Source organism: Protobothrops mucrosquamatus, unplaced genomic scaffold (genome assembly GCF_001527695.2).
Source record: "Protobothrops mucrosquamatus isolate PMUCROS unplaced genomic scaffold, P.Mucros_1.0 scaffold663, whole genome shotgun sequence".
In the NCBI taxonomy this organism is placed as follows: domain Eukaryota; kingdom Metazoa; phylum Chordata; class Lepidosauria; order Squamata; family Viperidae; genus Protobothrops; species Protobothrops mucrosquamatus.
The window spans coordinates 79,324-102,024 of NW_015386951.1; the positions used below are offsets into that span (position 1 = coordinate 79,324).

A 22,701-nucleotide genomic window follows, 5' to 3' on the forward strand; every position below is an offset into this window, starting at 1 on the left:
AAGACCAAGTGAACAGATGGATGCTTGTCACAATGTTTATGCAGTTGTTGAAAATATTTTCGTGAAGATATTCTTTTTCAGCATGTTGGCACTCATAATCATTCCACACATGTAATGGTATTTTCTGGATTAAATTCTTACCATCAAGCTTGAGAAAATGCTTGAAAACAATTTATCAACATCTGTATTTCTGGCTTTGAGAAAAATAATACAACTTAAGATATTACTCTCAAGTGCCTCAGTGATAAATAAATGTAGCTGAACAGGAGATGAATTTTTCTTTCTCCTATTGAAACCCATCTAAAAAAACAGGGTGAGGGGGAGAGATTAGAAAGGGAAATGTTAGGGAAGTCAGTTAATAAAATCAGTGACTAGTGATTACTTTTACATACCCAGCTAACTTCAAAATTGAAAGTAGAAGGCAAAGAGAATTTGACTCAGGGATTCTTGCACCACGAGTCCCATAAAGATATAACACTTGACATAAGAACAGAAATTATGAGTAGATCATATGTAGTTTATTTTGGCTGGAATGTTTGACTCAGCTTTTGTATGTTGAACATATATAACATAGTCTGTATTTTAGCCTTAAATCAACTGAAGAAACAGGTAAATCACCTATCTCATCCTTTCATGTAGCTTTTAACTAAAGAGATGATGAAAAATGACACAGCCTTGAAAAAAAGGCCAGCCTGACTCTAGAGACCAAGTTTTTAGCAAGCAGAAAAGACCATATTTTTCCAGATAAGTTAAAATTCTGCATTTCCTTCCCTTTCTGGGAAAGCAAATGTAATTGTCTTATTAGTTTTGGAAAGCTAAGAATAAATGAGATTATCATTCCATGTGGTTTTATGAGTTCAACTAATGAGGCTCAAAAAAAAAAAAGCTTGAATATCTAATTCTGCTTCAAGCAGAGACTCCTGAGATGAGTACTTAAAATTGCATTCTTTATATAACCAATCTTTCTCAAAGGGATAATTTACAAATTATGCTTTCCAAAAGGCATCATCATACCTATTTTATTTCATGTGGGGGGGGGAAAAACACCCTAAAATGCATGGTCAGGTAATACCATTAAAAATTGGGTTTTTAAATTGTCAGAATTGTTCCACCATTAAGGATGTTATGAGAAACAATAGATGAAAAATAGAAACATTTAAAAAAGACTTTTCATCTGAGATATAACATTATTTTTTTAGCATGAGAGTGACTGGATATTATTTCCCACACTTAGAAATCTTTTTCTTGTCACAGTTTTTTACAGCCTGATGTCTACCTAATATGCAGCCATTATGACCACCTCATGCTACTTGGGAATATCAGAGTTGATTAAAAACTTAGAAGAGGATCAGTCTGGTGAAGGCTCATCTAGAAAGAGTTTCTAGTTTTTTTCATCTTGCCATGATCAAGGTTCATTTAATAAAAAATAATATCTGAATCCCATTTTCAGATACATAGAATTGAAATTCCAAACAACTAGTTTCAACTACATACAGATATAAGTTGGATTGAAGTAATACTGTAATAAAAACACATTATACAGTAATAGAGCCAGTGGTGGGATTCAGCCAATTCCCACCAGTTCAGCAGAACCGGTAGCTAATTTTTTGTTGTCCAGGCCCAGAATGGACTTCCGGAAGCGGCATCCACACAGTTCACATATTTGAATCCCACCACTGAATAGAGCTATATGAAACTGTAACAATATTTAGAAGGAGAATTGAACAAAGCATTCATTGCCTTATCTATGTAAATTCTCAAACATCCAGGTCATGATTGTCCCAAAGGTGCTTTTTCAAAAGGCAACTGGACTTTCTTGTGTTTTTTTCCTTGAAAACATTTAACTTCTCATCCAAGAAGCTTCTTTAGTTCTGAAGAGCTTCTACAGTTCTGAAATTCTGAAGAATTGAAGAAGTTTCTTAGATGAGAAGTGAAACATTTTCAAAGAAAAAAAAACCAAGAAACTCCAGTTACCTTTTGAAAAAACATGTTTAGGACATTCATTGCTTTGCACTATTTTGCTTCAGGAGCTTCTCTGAGCTTGTTGCACCTTAGAAGAAGGCTAAGAGGAACCTTCTACAGTGAGTACTGCAGGAGTAGACAAAGATGAGCTTCCTCCTGCATCATTTACTGAGGGATCACTCAGAGTGAGTGATTCTGGTGTAAATTGTGGGGAATCTTGCAACATGTGTATGAGATGGTCAACCTGAGGCTCCCTTGAGACCATCAAGGAATTTTCTAGATTGAGTACATCTGGTGCAGGCTTGAGAAATGCTGTAATGGGCACCAGAGGTGACCATCCTCAAGCCCCTTGGAAAAGTATCAAGGGGACTTCGGGCTACACCTTTTCAATACATGTGACAATGCTAGGAATTGTACTGTTTAGGAGCACTGTCTTGCTGTAATGCAGCAATTCTATAAATAAATAGAAAATAGAAAAATGCACTTAGTAGTGACTCACAAAAAGCATTTAAATGCTAGAAAATGAAATCATGTAATGAGAAAGTTGGCTAAGATTAAAAGAAGCTGCCGTAAGAACACTTAATAGCACCCTGGATAGATACCAAAATATTAAAAGGAGAAGTTGATTCAGTGTTTCATTTGAAAAGAATACTATAGAGTATAATCAGTGCTAAATCCCATGACATGATCATGTAATGTCAACATTCTGGACATGTTAGTGTGTTCATTTATTCCCGATATTATCATTTCTCATTACTTAAAAGTTAAAGTATTTTTTAGCAGCATATTGGCCGAGAATGTGCTGAAAACCTATTAAATGAGATGTAAAGCAGCCAGTTTTCTTTCCTCAACTTTTAAAAATGCATCTTCTCAAAGCCAGGCTCTGGACTACATTTCTTCTTTAATATCAGAGCATTTATGCACAAACAGTATCTCTTATTTATATTAATAGCACAGAAATGTAAATCCTCACATATCAGTAGGACAGCATCTCCCATTATATGCAAAGTTAATAGGGACCCCCGACTGTTTCTCAAGCTAGACATTTTCACCTCAATCTTCAAGGCAATCTTTCTTATATATCGGGAAAAAATGAAATCATTAATACCAGCGATGTTGGATTGAGTGTCAGAAGATCCAGGTTCAATTTCTCACTCTACTACAAAAAGTATTTCAGATAACCTTGAGCTAGTCAGTCTCTGTGAAATTTCCAGAAGTACTTGACACAGGAATCCAGGTTAGTTCTCTCCCGCTTGGTGTTTAAAGCTACTAGCGGGATTTCTAGCATTAAAAAAAATGAACTGAGAATGAATCCTGCATGAATCCTATATTTCTACTTCATGAAAATATAAATTATGAACTCATTTGAAAGCAGCAGCTAAGAAACAACATAGAAATCTACCTAAGTAACAGTATAGTAATCCTTTTGAAAATCTAACTTTTACCATTTCTTCCATAAAATAACAAGGATAAATCTGCTCACTTCAGATAGATTAAATCTGCAAGTGTAATGAAGCAGATTGGAACCAGACCTTTTTGTTTCACCTAATCTTCTAATCTAGAAGACTCTTAAAAGGGACGTTTAAGTGTAAAAACAATGCCATGCAGTAGCAATATTGTTCTTTTAGAAAGATTTTACATTGGATTGCCTGGACCAGAGCTTCATTTCCAGCTCAGTGAAGATTGCTACCTCTTACCATGTGATCAGAAGAAAAACTTATCTATCCTGAGTACTTTCCCTGTTTCTAACATCTGCCTATCCCTAACAGGTTATTCTTCAGGTAGCATCTATCGAATTTTCTGTTAAACTAGGAATTGCCACAAAGAAGAGGAGGTCAACCTCTTCTCCAAAGTACCTGAAGGCAGGACAAGAAGCAATGGATGGAAACAAATCAAAGAGAGAAGCAACCTAGAACTAAAGAAATTTCCTGACAGTTAAAACAATCAGTGGAACAGCTTGCCTCCAGAAGTTGTGAATGCTCCAACACTGGAAGTTTTTAAGAAGAGACTGGACAACCATTTGTCTGAAATGGTATAGGATTTCCTACCTGAGCAGGGGGCTGGACTAGAAGACCTCCAAAGCCCTTTCCAACTCTGTTATTCTGTTAAATTCGTCTATAATGTTCATAAATGCATTGTCCTGTGCTTAGACTGATATTGGAATTAGAACATAGTTAGCATTATGTAATCTGCTTGCACTCTGAACCACTACAACATAGATTTGAAGAATATATTGTAACTGTTATTCTTATTTTATTGTGTCCATTAAGACTTTCTCCCTAGTTCAGTAAGTATATAAAATAGCATTGAAAGTTGGATGTGCGATGTTCAAAACCTTCTCTAGTAAAAGGTAATCAAGCAATTGACCAGTAGAAATGCAGTTCTCAAATTGAAAGAAGGCCAGGAAAAAAGAACAAGTGTAAAATATTTCAGAGCAAGAATACCTGCTCGGGAAGTGATAATGCTGAACTACAGTTTTATCTTTAATGTCCTTATTCCCCACCACCACCACCCTCCCCCCAAATTAAAAAGGCTGTTCTTTCCACGTCATTCAGTGGCAGAGCATGTGTTTGGTTTTGCATGCCAAAGCACCAGGATCTATTCTCAGCATCATCAAATAGGGCTGGAAAAGATTTCTGCTTGAATCCTTCATGCTAAATTGGCAGTCAGTGCTACCGTTAAGTATTGAGCTAGAAAGACTGAAGATCGGATGCAAGCATACTCTTAACAGTGAAAAACGTGGATGAATAGTTCAGTCAATGGCAAGAGTAAGATATGAGAAAAGTGTGGCTTTCCAGCTTAGTTACATATCTCTCAGTCTCAAACAGTCATTGAACTTTAAAAGTAATCAGCGTCATAACATTAATCCTATTTGTTTGTATAAGTATATTTTCAAAAATATACAAATACTTGATGTAAATTCAACATTTTTTTCCATATAACCTAAACATTGTTTGATTCCTTCTTACACACATAAAACATTTTGGAGGTTCATTATTATCATTGTGCAAATATTTCACTGTTGCCTATCAGATTCACAGACTGACATTCATGTACAATACGTGGCATTTCATCAGAATCATTCAGTTGTAATGTGTCTAAGCTATTGATACAGCAATGTTTGATTAATTAATTCAGGAGTCCCCAACCTCCATGGACCGGCACCGGTCTGCGGCATGCCAGAAACGAGCCATGCAATTAAGCGAAGCCCCATCCGCAGGGGGGCTTCGCTTAATTGTGGGAAAACCTCTCTTCAGACCAATGTTCCTAGTAAGGCTATGCACGCACTTTGAAAATGATTCTACACAAGGGTAGAATCTGTGGTCCCAGGAACTCATTTAGAAAGGCTGATTGTAAATATTGCTTAATAGTGATCGTTTAAAGATTGTTTCAAGAAGATATGCCTTCAGTGTATAAGACAGACACAATGCACTGAAAATGTTAGCCTTGTCTCTGTATATAAATAAATACATATTAATTTAATAGCCCATATTTTGATGCATTTGTAAGCAGTTCAGAGTTGGTCCTCAACAAAAAGTCGTTGAAAGTCACAATTGCTTTGATCTCTTCTCTATGAAATAAAAGTATTGTGGATCATATAAACTGTTTCTGTACCAGCAATTTGAAGAGAACAATTGGAACTTTAATCTATAGTATTATGAGACTTTAATCCATTAACAATTTACTTCCATGTGTTTATATGTATTAATACTGAACCTTCTAGCATTGTATGTGTGTTTGTGTGTATACACATTTTTATTTAATTGGTTAAAAACCAGTTTTTAGCATTTTTTCATAGTTATACAGAACTGGAAAAGGGCTTATATAGATGAAGAGAAGAGGCTACAGAGGTAAAATAGAGGAATTGCTATGGGGGAAAAATCATCAGAAATATTTTTGAGTAGGAAAAAACTGTGATTAAATACTAGGGCAAATATTGGAACTTCATCAAACAATGTTCACAAATATATGTTTTCCTGAACTAAAGGTTAATAACTGCCTCCTGGGCCTATGTATGGATAACTGCCTCCTGGGCCTATGTATGGATAACAGACAGGACAAATCCTCAATACTACAAAATACAGTATTCAAAATCAAAACATCAAAGTGCAAAAAAGCAAAACAAAATTAATTATCTGGGCAGTATTCATTAACCATCATTATTCAGTGTTTTTACAATCTGTAATTACTTGCTCAGTCTATTAATGGATGCAGGTATCAATGAGGATAAATATATTTTTATATTCATCTATCTATATCTATCTACAGTATCTATCTATATCTATACACACACACACAATGCTTTAATCACACATTAGACAGAATTATTCCTCAAAGACCAGTAAATAAGATGAAAGTGTATATACTTATAACAAAGAGGGAAACCCAATCTATTGTATCAATGATTTCTAAGACTGTAATTCTACATATGTTTATTGGGAATATGCTCTACAGTGCTGGGAAAATGGATTATGTTTCTTAATAGGAAATATATTATGATGTACTTTGTGTGTTATATAAATAATTTCATGAATGTCTCTCTCAGTAAACAGTCCCCAGGCCAAGCCAGCATGCAGCCCATGTTAGAGAGTGACATCAACAGAGCACCTCAACTGAATTGTTTACCTGGGTTAGCAATTGAAAGGATTTGGGGAGTGACAATGGTAGGAGGAACTCATTTAAAATCTTTAAAAAATCTAAATTTGGGGAGTGACAATGATAGGAGGAACTCATTTAAAATCTTGAAAAATCCAAATGTCAGGGCTGAGTTGGAAGATCTGATTGAGGAAGTGGCAATGTTATTGGACTCACAATTAGTTACACAATGTCCAAAAATGCCTAGTAAAGTAATAAAAGAGAGGCAGGATAAATGCAAGTTCAATCTGAATTGAGCTACATATATCCCTAAATTTCTCTTTCAGGATTCGAGGGTCCCACAAAATCATGCCATTCCAAAGTGATGGCAAATTGAATGAGAATAATGAGGTTTTGTGCCGACTCTCAGCAGAAAGTTGAAGAAAAGAAATGCTTTAATACCCCAAGAGCTTTTCCTGACCAAATAGAACAAACTGTCACATTGCCTACCCCTTGGAGTAATACCCCCAGAGGTTCAAATTAACCTGACTTTACAAATTTTTAAACAATCTTTAAAAGTCTGGCTCTGGGATAGACTGATGTCATGCCCACTGGCATATACTCTGTTATGTTCAATGTTATTCTCCCCCCCCCTAATTTTTAAACTATTTTATCATTTTTTACTGTATAATGCCCAGAAGCTGTATATAAATAAATAAATAAATAAATAAATAAATAAATAAATAAATAAATAAACAAATAAACAAACAAACAAACAAACAAACAGTTTCCAGATTTTATATTCCTTGCTCTCTGGGCCTTTCAGCTGCTGATAGATTTTTTTTAAAAAAAAAAAAACACACTACATCTTACATTGTACATCTCTGCCCTAAGAAATCAATATTCTGTAATAGCTGCCTGTACTTGACACCACTGAAATTCTCATTTCTCTGTATTTTCAGTTAAAAGCACAAATCTAGGCAGCTGATGATATCATAAGGTACAAACAAGCAAAGGAACAGCAGAGCTTGGTTGATACTGTTCTGTTCTTTACTCCACTGCAGGTGAAAGATGAATCAAGACAGCCAACTGGAAGATTAGCAAACATTGTGGCTCTCTTTAACAACACTATTAAGCCGGTTGTCTATGGAGATTGTCAGTCATCCAGGTCATGGTTGTCCCAGAAGTGCTTTTTTTCAAAAGGCAACTGGACTTTCTCGTTTTTTTTCCCTTGAAGATAGTTTGCTTCTCATGCAAGAAGTTTCTTCAGTCCTGACTTCTGAAGTCAGAAGCTTCTTGGATGAGAAGCGAACCATCTTCAAGAGAAAACAAAAAACAAAAAAAATCAGTTACCGTTTGGGATTATTAAGCTGGTAATTAAATTAACCCAAGAAACGAGGTAGGGAAAGATTTGCACAAAACATTAGAGCATATTTGTCCAATCTCTGCATTAATGATCTGGCTAAATCAGAAAAGATAGGAGAGTGAAGGAAATCGACAAACTTTTATCTATTTTATTTATTACATTTGTATGCCCCCCCTCTCAAAGTTTCCTCTCTAATTCCACCCAGTTTCAGGTGCTTCGTTTCCTCCCCCACCAGTTGCTGGCTATCTTGAACAGGCAGGAACCATGATCCTGTCACGCTTTCTCAGTAAAACGCCCAGCCCGGGAATAGTTTTCTCCCAGATATTTGAACTGCCCCTTCTTGTACAGCTTTTTATTAGCCACTAGCTGTACCCAGCCACGCGTTGCTGTGGCTCAATCTGGTAAAAGCGTGTGTTGCTTTTATGTCCAACAGATGGTGTTGTTTTTCAAAAAAAGCATGTTTTACCTGTCACAGGTGTGACATCTATATAATATAGATATATAAAAACACGCGCGTATTCGAATGCAACGTTGTGTCAAAATTTCAAAGCAATCGGTGAAGAACTTTCAGAGATTTAAGATTTTGAACAAACGAACATTTACATTTTTATTTATATATATAGAATAAGAAATGTGGATCTTCCAGAAGGCATTTGGGAAGATCATACAAAGGATAAGCATGATTGGGTGAATGCTCTCAGTTACTCTTTGATGGTTTCGCTGTTTTTAATTCTACCTATATTGGTTGCTGTAAGCCATTCAGTCTCTAGAGTGGGGCAACATATAAGTCACAGCAAATAAATAAACAATTATAGTAACTAAAGGACTAACCCAAAAGATGGGGGAAAGAGGGATTTTGAATATATAATTATCAGTAATTGAAATTTTGATTCAAACAAATAGAGTACAAAAGCACCAATGGACAAAAAGCACATATGCTCACCTTCCAAGATGCATTGGCAGAATATCCCTATATATAAATAAACTAAACAATACAATGACTTTCTATAACAATATATCTTGTATTTATGTGATGGGGTTGATCTACTTAATCAATCTAGAGATGGAAAAATATGCTTCTGCCAGCAGCTATAAAGGTAGAGATTTCCTTGAGTTGGGATTGATTCTTGATGACTTCATGAAGTAACCATGTAGCTTTCTTAGCAGCAATAACCACAGATGTCTTCTTTAATCTTTATCTTTCCAGATTAGCATAAAGTCCTAGAGTAGTTGCCTAACAACTTAGGGTTTCCCATCTACATTAAACACTAATCTGTTATGAGCCTGCCGTATTGTTTGGGGATAAACCAAGGTCAGCTGAGCTTTAGTGCTATCTTATAGCCCAGTCAGTATCTTTTCCAGGCCCTGAAATACTACAATTTCTCACAGTGTCCAGGCATCAAACCATTAAAAAGAAAACATTAAAAAGAAATACCTTTTATTCTTTTTTTAAAAAAATACTTTTTTAATTAAAAGAGTACAAAATATCCATTTCACCTTGAAATCTTATGCAAGAACATAATCTATGAGATTTAGCTATCTTTTAAGGTACAGGCTATTTTTGTTTTTTCAATATATAAGGTGGATTTTTTTAAATTGGGGTGCCAATGGATATCTTCCATGGTATCATTATTATTATTATTATTATTATTATTATTATTATTATTATTATTATTATTATTATTATTAATTGAATTTATATACCGCCCTATCTCCCTTACAGGACTCAGGGCGGTGAACAGGCGATAATAAAAACCACGATAAATATACGCAAGTTTCTGTTCTAAAATCAAATTAAATAACAGGCCTGCTCTAAAAATACCCCATACAAAACCCCCACTAAAACATAATCAAACTACTCCAGGCCAGCCGCACGGAATAGATGGGCCTTCAGGGCTCGGCGAAAAAGGCGCAGGTCCGCAACTGTACGTAGGTCGGGGGGTAGGTCATTCCAGAGGGCAGGAGCTGCCACAGAGAAGGCTCTCCCCCTGGGGGTCGCCAGCCGGAATAGTCTGGCCGACGGCACCCTAAGGAGGCCCTCTCTGTGGGAGCGGACTGGTCGAAGGGAGGTGTTTGGTAGGAGGCGGTCTTGCAAATACCTAGGTCATAATTGCCATGGTTCATATATTACTGAATTTCTTACTCTATTGTCTGGCTCTCTGCCTTTATACATTAACCATCATGCTTTCAAACAGATTTTAGAAAGGAAAATGGGACTCTGGGGTGTCCATTGTTTTTTAGCAACCTGGATCCAGGGAACAAAAGAGCAACGATAGCTATATCAGAGAAACTTTTGAGAGGGAGAATGAAAGACAGAGCTTCGCATGTAATTTCGCATTCTTTTGGTAAGTGCAATTGTGCAGACATTTACTCCTAGCAACTGCCTAAGTATTAATTATGATAAGATATGGGACATTTTCAATGTTTTTAATCCTCTTTCCTTGCCCTCCTCACGGTATATTTTTCTCTTGTAGGCTATTGTTTTGCTAACTGAACCCCTTCTAGTCACTCCAACCCTTTCCCTGCCCCTTTCCCCTCTCCGTATAATGCTTCATCCCTTTGAACAAGAAAGAAATCACAATGCTTTGATAGATACTCTGGATAAAATTAAGAACTTCAAACTCCCAGGTTCTGACCCCCTGTTTCAGAGAAAAAGAAAAACAGATGTCCTGTTTGTTAAGTATAAATAACTCCGTACGTTGAAACCTTTCTTTTACGCTGCATTAGATTTTATTTAATGCAGGGTGCCCCTTCAGCTATAAGAAGGCAGAAAGTGAGCAAACATTAGGGGTGACAAAGCCCTAAATCTTGCTCATTTCCCTCTAGGAGAACAGAAGAAGACAGGGAAGGAAAGCTTTCAGGCAGATGAAAGAACTCCAGATATCCTGGCCAAACTCATAGAAAGGGCGGTACCCGTGAACTAAAAACTTCAGCCAAAGTGGATTTGGGTGGGAGGGGAGGATTGAAATATTGGCCCTTTTTACGGCCCCACTTAAAGTGTTCCCATAACAGGCAAAAGAAAAGCAGTTCATTTTTATTTTATTTTTTTATGCAATCCAGCTCTGAAGCAACGGCCCCTCTTGCACTTAATGAATTCTCAAAACTGGACGCCAGGTATTCTGCGAGCACTCAGGTGCCCTCTTCTGAAAAGTACCACAGAGCTTCCAGGACACGGACTTACGTGAGCACATAGTTGACGCTGACGATGCAATGGGGCCGGGAAGACCGGCTGTTGTGAACGATGGTGGCGTAGCTCTGCACCCAAACCCAGCCACCTTGTTTGGCCAGGAAACGGTAATATTTAGTGGTGACTTGCCCTTTCACTAGCACTGAAAAAGAAAACAGTAGCAGGTTTAATTAAGGAAGGGATATTGCAGAGTCTGTTCTCTCAGGACAGAAGACCAGCATATAGACCACGATACTCATGATGATTTATATCTTGTTTTTCCTCCAGGAGCTTGAGAAACATACATTGTATTCCTTTCTACAAACTGACCAAATCTCCCAGTGAGCTTCCATGACTTAAGGTGGTCTTGTATCTGAATCTACACAGTCCTAGTCCTGACCCTCTACACTGCATTGTAAAGGCTCCACTTCATCAATGCTTCATTGACATTTTATTAATGTTCAGGAAAGCTTGGAAACCTCCAGTTCAAACCAACTTTTGTTTTTACCAATCGCTTCACAGCCTTCTACCCAACCAGTCAATAACTGGCTTCATGAAGATAAAAACATTATGGAAAGACCATTGATGCATTCCACAGAGCACATAAACTAATTTATTTTTCAAGAAGAAATACTCCTTATCCCCACAACCTATTGCCTGTTTGATACATAGCCCATGCCCTTAACCATTGCTGTCATAGGGATTCTAGGAAGTCAGTTTGTTCCATGAAGAGCATAGGAACCAAAAGCACATAAATGATTGTTAACAATGTGATTCTACACATGACTGCTAAGAGGTAAGCTACAGTGAATTCAATGAGACTCAATCTCATATTTACAGAGAACCTGCCCCTCCTCAGCATGGTGCTTACCAATTTACTGGGAGCTGCAATCCAACACATCTGGAGGGCTCCAAATTGAAGAAACTAGTATGTAGAAGACTACCCATAGTAGAAATCTACGTATAAGAAGTATGTATCAGAAGTCTATGTATCTACGTATCGGAAGCAAATCCCTGAAGATTGGAGGGATTTAGTTATCTAAAATTGGCTATAAAATTGCAGCACCTGACCTCTTTCCAGATAATTATTCATCAGTTACAAAATGATGTTTCAGAATGCAGTTATTTAATGACAGTTATAGAAGCAGCAGGTAATTTAAGTGCTCAAAGAGCTATTTTTGCAAATACTTTTTATTAATCAATGACTTCAGATTTTCTAGTGTCTACATACTAAATGGTCCTGTACAGTACTTGACTTTCTTTAAAGTGGAACATCAACACAATAATTTCTATAAGTAGATGATCTATTCTCTTCAGTAAATGACCAGCCTAATTCTCTATTTTACAGGGCATTTAATGTGTAATATAAACATGGCTTCTCTTTTCTCTCAATTTTACTTATAAAATGAAGCACTGAAATGAACCTGGCTTTGCATGAGATTTGAAAAGACTAAAATTTGAGCATTTTACAAGTCATTCTGAATCTTGTATACTTAAAGATGGTTGAGGTGCATGCATTGTACACAGGACTTCAAAAATTAAAGGTATCGCATATGCATAAAGCAAAAAAGTGGCTTAAGATTTTAAAGCTATTAACTCTAGATGGTGTCTTAGCTTTAATGTGATCACTTCTCCCACATTTGGAGTTGAAACATTAGAAGAGGTTTTACCTGCTGTTTTTCCACTTATGGCCGAAGACAGAAGATACAGAACTCAAGAAGGGGATCAGCAAACTATGGAAAGCAGTGAAGCAACTTTCTTTGGAAAAGTATATCCTAACCTGAAAAACTATCCTAGGCTCATTTAGCAGGAGGTTAAGGTGAAATCAATGGTATTATTTCCATGTGCCTGTAGTTATAAAATAGGTTTTAGTCATCAGAGTGAGTTGTAGGAAAGTAAGAATGACCAAAATCCCAAACCTTCCTTGATTTGAATAGTTCTGGATCAACAAAGGATCTCACTGTAATTGCTCTTTTAGAATTGAGATATCATTCCATAGAGGCCACTTTCAAATCAATCTCATGCACTATTCTTAACACATCATAGAACAGAACAAAATCAGGGGTAGGGGAACATGCATGTTTATTGCTTGATGAAAATAAACTTTCTTAGAAGTGGAGCTGATTATTCCATTTCCTTAATAGATCTCAGGTTCTTTGGGGAAAAATATTATGAAATCCTCTTGGAAATATAGTCTGCCCTTTCTTTCTTTCTTTCTTTCTTTCTTTCTTTCTTTCTTTCTTTCTTTCTTTCTTTCTTTCTTTCTTTCTTTCTTTCCATGAGCTTTTCCAAACTGGCATAAACTGGCATAAACTTTCTCAAAGTGGCATTTTTTAAAAGATGAATTGGAATTGCAGATTTTCTTGCCATCAAGCATCACCTATCAATGGGATAAACAAATCAAAACTGCTTTCTTTAACATGTATGTGGGGGGAGAGAAAATTGGGTGAGTAGGTGATTTAAGTCACATAGCATGTTGCCCAACTAACAGGTTATAGGTATTCCTCATCTAGAAACCTGCCTATTGGACTGTTTTGGGACATAGTCCAGCATTCTTTTGAATATAAAAAAACAACTAGCCTGCTGATAGGTTGTGGATGTAGAGAGAGGGTAGACAATGAAGCTATTAATAGGAGCTACTAATAGCAAGCAAGGTCCATTTGTGACTTGCCAACTAAGTGAAAATGATGCTACTGATCCACCACCATCACCAGTCATAAAAACAATAAAATATATGGCCATGCAACCCCCATTTTGCTAATTTCAATAATGCACCAATAAGTAGCATTCTCAAGCTATTGTCATTTGAAGTATAGCACACTTTAAAAAAAAAGTACTACTTACTTTTGTACTACCTACCTCCTCCTATTTTCCTCACAACAACAACCCCGGGAGATAGTATGGGCCGAGAGACAGCAATTGGCCCAAAGTCACTCAGCTGATTTTCATGACTAAGGCGGGAGTAGAACTCATGGTCTCCCCTATCCACACATGGTGTCTTGTCTATTCTACATTTATATATGCATACATACTGTATACATAATGTTTATATGTTGGCGCAGTGGTTAGAATGCAATATTGCAGGCAAACTCTGCCAACTGCCAGGAGTTTGATCCTGACCGGCTCAAGGTTGCCTCAGCCTTTCAGCCTTCCGAGGTCGGTAAAATGAGGACCCAGATTGTTGGGGGTAACAATGTGAACCGCTTAGAGAGTGCTGTAAAATGCTATGAAGCGATATATAAGTCTAAGTGCTATTGCTATTGCTAGAAGTGAGTCTCATTGAATTCACTGAGGTTAATTCCCAAGTAAAAAATTTGATTGCTGCTTTTGTCATTGTTGTGACTCTTATTTCCCTACTGGTGAAACAACCTTCTAGAGTCACCTATTTGTGTTGCAATAATAGACATGAGGATAGGCTTTATATTACTTCAAGAAGGTCTGGATGATTCTAAGAAGTCAGTACAAGTCATTATCTCAAGGTTCACTGCAGATACAGTGAACCAAAGCCAAAGATAAAAATGGAAGCAGATGGAAATCATAGCGTCTACTGCTATAGTACAGTACTAGGGAAATCCTGTGTGGAAAAGGTAATGTTTCATAGTCACAGGAATTTAGTGATTATGATCACAATAACACAATTCGTAGTAGATCAAACAATGCTCCCCTAGACTAGGGGTAGGCAACCTTGGCTCTTTTATGACTCGTGGTCTTCAACTCCCAGAATTCCTGAGTCAGCCATGCTGAGGGGAAAGGAAGAGTTTCCAAGCTGAGCCATGCTGGCTCAGGAATTCTGGGAGTTGAAGTCCACGAGTCATAAAAGAGCCAAGGTTGCCTACCCCTGCCCTAGACAATGAATTCATTTCCTGTATAAAATATCTTTAAAAGCTGGTGTTTTTTCTTTTATAAAGTTGTGTCTCCAGCCTCTGCTGCCCACGTACTCAGTGGGTGGAAGAATGACAAAAGGATGTACTCTTTTGTAACATATGGGAAGCTGCAGTATCTATTGAAGAAGAGGATTTTAAAAGTTGATGATTTTAAAGCCCCACTTCTTTGTATGTGCATGCAACATCAAGAGACAGATAAAAGGGATGGGGCTTTGCTCATGTGGCCATGATAACCATCTTGACTTACTAACTTCCCCAAAGTGTGCCTGACTGGACCCATGGGAGACATTGCCCTTTGCAATGTATCTATCCCTCCCCCCCCCTTCCCCTTCCTTTTTTCATCAACCTGTAGAAAAATATATCTTGATTTTGTTATCCCTCTCTTTTCAACTATGTGCTGAGACTGCCTTACTAGCAAAGGTGAGTTCAATTGCTCTTCTGCTTGGGAAAGTCCCAGCCAGTCAGCCCACTTTACTTTGGGAGTAAGTCCCTCTGAACTCAGTGTGACTTACTTCTGAGTAAACAGGGCTCAGCTGAGGGCTTCAAAGGCTCAAAGGGAAGAGGCTCCTTACGCAGGTGGTGAGCGCAGCGCAAATGGAAAGTGTCACAGCCATGGACGTGGTGGTACAGTGTCTTCTCAATCAAGTCCTGAGGTTCATAACCAGTCAGCTCAGCTACCCTACCAAAAAGAGAGAGAGAGAGAGAAAGACAGAATGAGATTGGCTTCACACATCATGCCAAGCCAGATTTTTAAATCATGGTTTGTTAATAAGCCTCAGTAAGGTTGGTTTACCAGCAGACTAGATCAAAATTAAAGCAAACCAACCCTACTAGAGTGAGATGGAAGCCCAAATAGATTCAGAAAAGAAAAGGGCAACCAGCCACCTTATCTTGTTTGGGCTATTGTTGGCCTAAAGGAAGCCCAAGTGATGACTTACCGTGAATCAAGGAAGATGAGCTTCATATCCAGGCTGGCCCGAAACATAAACATATTGCTGTGCAGCTTAATCTCTGTCACAGCACTGGGGGGTAAGGAGTGGCCCACTGCCACCAATCCAACATTTTGGTAGCAGCCATCAAAAGGGGACATGTCCAAGCTGTACTGACGGATCTTTAGGTAACCACTGCAATGAATCACCTGTCAGGGCAAAGAGACAAAAAAGTCATCTCAAGTCATCTACATAACAGCAAGCCAACATCCCCCTTTGCAGGCTTCTGCCATGGCAAATATGCAGAGTATGGTATATGAGAGCCCAATTATAGGGTTAACCAGATTTTCCATATGATAGGCACACTAGAATGACATACATGTCTGAATGGGGGAATTCCAAAAGGAACATGGAGGATATCCCCTCCCCACATGTTGATGCTTCTCAGTGAAAGCACCCTGTAGTCCATTTTGTATCTTCTCATTGCTCCTCTCTTCATACATTTATTTAAATTTCCAAAGGATCACTTTTGGTGCAAGCCTGAATAAAGTTAAATTATATTCACTGCCAGCCTTCAACTGTATAGTAACGAGCAAATAACATGTATCCATGCTCCAGCAATCCTAACGATGACCCTCAACAAGTATTATTTTACCTTCAAGCATAGAATAAAACAATTACCTCTAGTGATATTTCACTACACAACCCTATGCACGCTGATTTTGAAATAAATTCAACTATCCTATGGATTTGTAGATAGAGTTGCAGCCTTAAACAATTTCCCTTTTTGTGAAACATAGTGAAGCACAGTGTAATTGTGTCATCTAGCCATTGCTATAGAAATTCATGGCGCTAATGATTTTATAGGGCATTTCCTCAGTAGCAATTTATAGCTCTTCTAACAACACCCAGCTATTATTCTGGTGATATAAAACCTGCTTTCCTTCCTGTTAGATCAGCACAGTGATGGTGTATGCTATAAATTGCTATTAATTTCTAATGAAGGAATGGCCTATAAGATACTATGAATCACTGTGAACATAGCCTTAGGAGTTACAGTGAATGTAACCTGCCTGGAGGGATCTTTCCTATTAGTGGATAAAAGCATGTCAATATGCAAGAATTCAAAAAGTTAACCATTCTGTACGCTGCTGCACGGGTTTATGAGACAGGCTACATTAATGGCTGGAAGGACAATATGGAGCAAGAGGAAAGATCCTGGCTACACAAATAAAAACTTCTGAAACAAGATTGGCACAGAACCAATCCCAAGAAATACTATAGACTTCCGCAGACAATTCAGTTGTTTTCATTCAACAAGTAAATACACTAAGGCTCGTTGAAGCCCTTTTTTAAAAAAAAGAAATAATTATTTCATAGGCTTTCTTTCGGAGATGAATGTCCTGCAATCAATGAAGCTTAGACAAAAACCTCTTCAGTAATCTTTTAAAGCTCAGCCCTCAGCCCCCTATGCTTCTACTCAGGCACAAGTCCCATTTTACAATGGGACTTGTGCCATTGTACAATTTTACATTGTACAATTTTACATTGTACATTTACAATTTTACAAGTAGTGTAAAATTAATGACCACATAGGTTTTAGCCTTAAGCAAAATTCTAATTTTCAGGCTGCACTGAGGGGGGAAACAAATTCCACCACCAACACAATACAATTAACCGAGAATATCTGAACTTGAATTCTCTAGGATCTCCCTGCCAAATAAGGACCCTTGAAATTGGAATGCCCCTTCAGTGATTCTTAGTGTGCAAGCCTACACCCATTCAGCGTATTGGGTGTTTTTATCCATAACTGTAACGAAGAAGGCAAACTTGTTTTCTGTAGGCTGGGGATGTATAGATTTCCCTGAATTTAAGCTGAGTGAAACCATGGGGGCTTAAGTGGATTTCAAGGGGCTTTACTCCCAAGTATGCAGAGGCTTGCTGCTTTACAAACTAATCCTGTGCCTGTTTACTCAGCTATAAATTTCACAGCATGGGGCTTCCTCCTAAATAAGTGTGGGCGACATCTCTATCTTGATTAGCATGAAGCCTCGGAGGACAAAACCTCCGATCTGAAAGACAAGAAGGCAGCCACTACCCGGACCAACAACTGCAAGACCTTAAAGGAAAAGGCTGGGGTTGCAGTTTTTCAGAGCTGCCAGATTCCAGTGGCGGGGGATCTGCACTTTCAACGCGAACGGAGAGCGCCAAATTGGGCAAGGCGGGAATACTTGGAGTTAGTAGCATACTAGCCCTGACGACGTGGCCTAGTTTGGGCAATGAAAACGTCTGCAAGAAAAACAGCCAAGCTTCAGAAGAGCACCAAGGACCCCTCCCCCCCCCTCGTTATGGAGTTTGGAAGGCGCCTTTACATTTTCACCTTCAGCCAGCTGGGGACTCCGGCAGTTCTCGGCTTGGCCACCAGTTGGCGCTCGCGCCACTACCTACCTTGTAGCCTCCGCAGGTGAGGCCCGCGTTCCGCTTGGCCAAGACGCATTTCATCCGGAGGAAAAAAGAGCGCTCGATCTCGTACTCTGCGAGGCGAAGGAGCAGAGTGCGCATGTCAGGGAGGAGGCTGCTCGCCCTCCCCCCTCCGCCATTTTCCTTTCCCTTCCCTTCCCCGCCCGCTCGCCTTCTCCCCCCCCCCCCCCCCCCCCCCCCCCCCCCCCGAGCGCGTTACCCTGAACGAAGTGGGAATGGTAGGGCTGATGAGCGGTGAGGACGGCGGTCATCTCGTCGTGATCGGCCGGGTGGATGTATTCGTAAATGCTGTTGCCGGTCAGCTCTACCTGAAAGAAAGGAAGCGGAGCGGGGGGAGAAGAGCGCTGCTGCGTATTGAGGCAGGGCTGCCGGTTCGGGTCACTTTAGCCCAGTGTTTCTCAACCTTGACAATTTTAAGGCATGTGGACTTCAACTCCCAGAATTCCACAGCCAGCAATGCTGGCTGTGGAATTCTGGGAGTTGAAGTCCACATGCCTTAAAATTGTCAAGGTTGAGAAACACTGCAGTAGCCACCCGAGGGTCTGAGGCTGGGAGGACCCCGATCCACACAATACACAATACGGGTTCCATTCACCCAAAGACTGAATTCGCACGTCTAGGATTTAACCGTGAACCCAGCTCGTGTGAACCAGGCGGCGTGCGAGCCCAGTGAATGGCCCTTAGGCTTTTGCTTGCTCTGCCTGCCGAGGTAGGCAACGAGCAAGCTAACCAACATCCAACGACTTCTGGCCCTGCAGGCCACGATCTTCGACTTGTTTGGAGGGAGGGTGGTGCGAAGGATCCCTCGTGTGAAGGGTCAGAGGCTACAGAAGGATGTTGTAAGCCGAAGGTTTTGGATGGAAATTTATCCCAGGGTAAGCCCGTTACATTAAATGGCTAATCTTGACATCCCTCTGCTTGTATGGTTAAAAAAAAAAAAAAAGTACCCTTTCACCTAGAAGGGCAAGCAGGGCCAAAAGACGTATCAGGTTTTTCTATGTGGAGATAATTTGGTGGAGCAGGAGGGTCACTGAGTTCTAGTTTAGGTTCGCTCCATGTTAGTGTGTCTTGAGAAGGCACTGTGGCCAGAACAGCATCACTCTTGAGGCTGCAGTTTAAAGGTGTTTAATCAAAACCAGTAAATCCCCATGGGCGGAGTAGAATGCACCCTGAAGCTTCAATTCTCTATATTTCCCTGGAATAACTACCACTGACTCCAAGGCAGCTTCCAAATTGGAGCACACTGTCAGAGCAGCATAGGGAAAGAGAGTAAAACTGGAAACTGAGGCTGTAATAGTTTTCGATCACCACCTGCATTATTCCACAGAGGTCTCCCAAACAGCAACCTGCCCCCATTGCTCTTGGTATCCTTCTGGTCATTCTAAGAAGACCTGAAGTGTCAACCCACTGGAGTCGCTTTCAAGGGAATGTGAAAACACGTTCTTGATTTGGAATGAGATGGATTCAAGGCATTCACAAAACGCAGTTGTCCCAGGAAAGACTTTCAGAAGACAAGTCCATTTAACTAAAGGCAAGATCATTTAACAAAAACCACTCTATCTCTTTAAAACACCGAATGGCTATGTTTTTAATGGGAGGGGCTATGTTTTTAATGGGGGGGTCTCTCCAGGGAGGGGTCCCTGGGGATCTGCACGTTGGATTTCACATTGATTTGACCACGAAATGTTCAAGACGGAGCATTTAAAAGGGAAAAAAGGAGGAACTCCAAAACGCTGTTCAACCTAATTTTCAATGCTGCAAAAAAATAATAATAAAAAAGCTCGCCTCTGTTGAGGTCGATTCCACTGGGATCATTACCGTACCTGCGATAAACCCAAGTGCACCGAGGCGGTCTCCGAGATATACATGATCTTGCCATCAGGAGCTACCACAAAAATGAAACCGTCCAAAGTCTGAAAGAAAGAAGAGAGCAAAGATCAACTTTTCTCCGACCGCATAAAGTCTTTCTCCTGGTTCTGCGGGATTGCCCTCTAACAAGAAGTGGAGAACTGCAGGCTCCACTTTTGACCATTTCCTGCCTGGCGATTTCAGACCTTAGCGCCCCCCATCCTCCCCCGCCGGCCAATCTGTGTGGACGTATAAAAGCTATCTATGTTCGTCGTGTCTCCCCCCCCCCCCCCGGCAGTGGCTGGATGGTGCTAAAAATTGCAAATGTGGAATGGCTTTGGAAGTGGTTAAGCCATTAGTCTAGAAACCGGGAGACTGCGAGTTCTAGTCCCGCCTAAGGCACGAAGCCATCTGGGTAAGCTTGAGCTAGTCACTTTCTCTCAGCCCTAAGAAGGAGGCAAGGGCAAAACACTTCTGAAAAACCTTGCCAAGAAAACTACAGGGACTTTTCCAGACAGTCTCTGAGAACCGGACGCGACTGAACCGGGAGAGCGAGCGCGAGACAAAATGTAGCAACCCGCATAATGGAAATGGGATTTGCTTTAAAGCACGGCAAGGACGGTTGGGTGGCCAACTAAGGGCGTCCAAAGAAGAGGCCCAGGAAAGACTAGAAGACCTCCAAGGTCCCTTCCAGCTCTATTCTATCCTAATCACCGAGGCGGCAATTGTAGCCCTTGCTTCCGAGGGAAAGGGCTGCAATGGTACTAGTCTTTCACAGCCAGGCTCCCCTTCTGTCTGAATTGTCCGTAGCTTCCATTATTCCCTACCCCAACTTCGTCATGCGTGGGAACGATCGAGATTAAAGTCCAAAATATCTTGACGCCATCAAACTTACTTCATGGGAGTAAGGTGGCTTTTTTTCCTCTTTTAACAATTAAATGTATACCTCACCATTCCATCTAAGATTTTTACCCAATCAGACAATACCAAAAAAAAGAGCCTCCTATGCCTTAGGGCAGAGGTAGGCAACCTGGGCTCTTTTATAACTCGTGAACTTCAACTCTCAGAATTCCTGAGCCAGCATCGCTGGCTCAGGAATTCTGGGAGTTGAAGTCCACGAGTCATAAAAGAGCCCAGGTTGCCTACCCCTGCCTTAGGGCACTATGTTCTTCATGCCCCCATGTGAATAACTAATCCTTGGTCTACGGATCTTTCATTTCTCGGGGCTTTCTGGAGTCCATGTGTGTGTCTTCTGAAGCCGTGATGGTGTTGGGACGTAAGCACGTTTTATAAAACGCATAAACATTATTTACACGGTAGGAGTTCCGTCCAGCCGGAGCTGTTTTGCCAGCGGATGCTCTCCAGATGGATTGGGCTTTAACGACCATGGTTCAGAAAAGCCACAACGGTAGGAAACGGTGGGAGTTGAAGCCAACACGGTTGGAAAAGTACCGCAACTTTCCCAGCTTCCCAGTTACTTACATGAAGCCACCTGAAACCTTACCGGGCCGAACTGACCCCACTTGTCTTAAGTTTATGAAATCCTCCAGCTCAAGTCACTGCTCCTTCGTTGCTAAAAAAAAAAAAGTCTGTCCTTCGAGGCCTGCTCCCACGCACCCTGAAGCCTGGCAGGAAAGAGCCGCTCGCCCGCCCGTTGCATTCCTACCTGAAGCAGGTGGGATCCCAGCTCGCGACCGACGTTGTCCAGAGGGCTGGATCGACTTGAGTGGCCCCAGGCCTCCCCGAGTCCTGTCGAGACAAAACGCGCCAAAAATAAAAAGAGAGAGGGGGAGGGAGAGGGAATCCAAGGTTGTTTTCCTCCTTTGACGGACCCTAAACACCAAGGGCCGGATTGGCAGAGAAGGGAATCACAAGAATGCTATCAGCATTTTTATTTTTCCAGGGACTGTATTTTACCGCTCAAAGAACAGGGAAAAAAAATTGTAGCATGAATCCTCCCTCTCTCTCTCTCTCTCTCTCTCTCCCTCCCTCTCTCTCTGTCACTCTCTCTCTCTCTCTCTCTCCCCCTCTCCCTCCCTCCCCATTACTACTGAGCGTATCTTTGTGGTATTCCTCTCTCAGGACTGCCCCTGAGAAGGAGAACCGTAATCCTCGGCAACCGATGTGCCAATAAACGCTTTCATCTTCTAGGCGTCACAGGTCTCCTGGTCTCGTAATTTATGAGAGTGTTTTTTTAAATTAGAGGACCCGAAAGGACTGAACAGGCGACTTCTGTCATCCCCAGAGAGAACGGTAGCTGGGGCCGATGGGAATTGTCGTCCTTCCCGTTTATGGGCTTGGGGAAATAGCGTTTCCGGTGTATGTCATCCGGTTAAAACTGCAATCCTTCTACTCCGTCGGTCTACAAAAGAGCCGATAGATAGTCCCATCCAAACCTCTGCCTTGAAACTGAGGCAGTTTATTGCACCGTTACTGTATCGTTTACTCAATAAACCCAAGATCGAAGAGTAATTTCCCTCCATAGACTAG

The 22,701-nt window shown here is 40.2% G+C and overlaps 1 protein-coding gene across 1 annotated transcript in view; it reads right to left on the bottom strand.

Moving 5' to 3' along the window:
* Positions 1-22,701, bottom strand: part of SIM1 (SIM bHLH transcription factor 1) — a 69,764-nt gene that overhangs the window by 19,810 nt on the left and 27,253 nt on the right. Inside the window, exons 2-8 of the mRNA XM_015818007.1 lie at positions 21,878-21,960; positions 20,187-20,276; positions 18,563-18,671; positions 18,331-18,416; positions 15,892-16,091; positions 15,526-15,632; positions 11,085-11,232 (exon numbers count right to left, since the gene is read on the bottom strand). Coding sequence (XP_015673493.1) covers positions 11,085-11,232; positions 15,526-15,632; positions 15,892-16,091; positions 18,331-18,416; positions 18,563-18,671; positions 20,187-20,276; positions 21,878-21,960 — 823 coding nt within the window. The remainder of the gene's footprint in view (positions 1-11,084; positions 11,233-15,525; positions 15,633-15,891; positions 16,092-18,330; positions 18,417-18,562; positions 18,672-20,186; positions 20,277-21,877; positions 21,961-22,701) is intronic.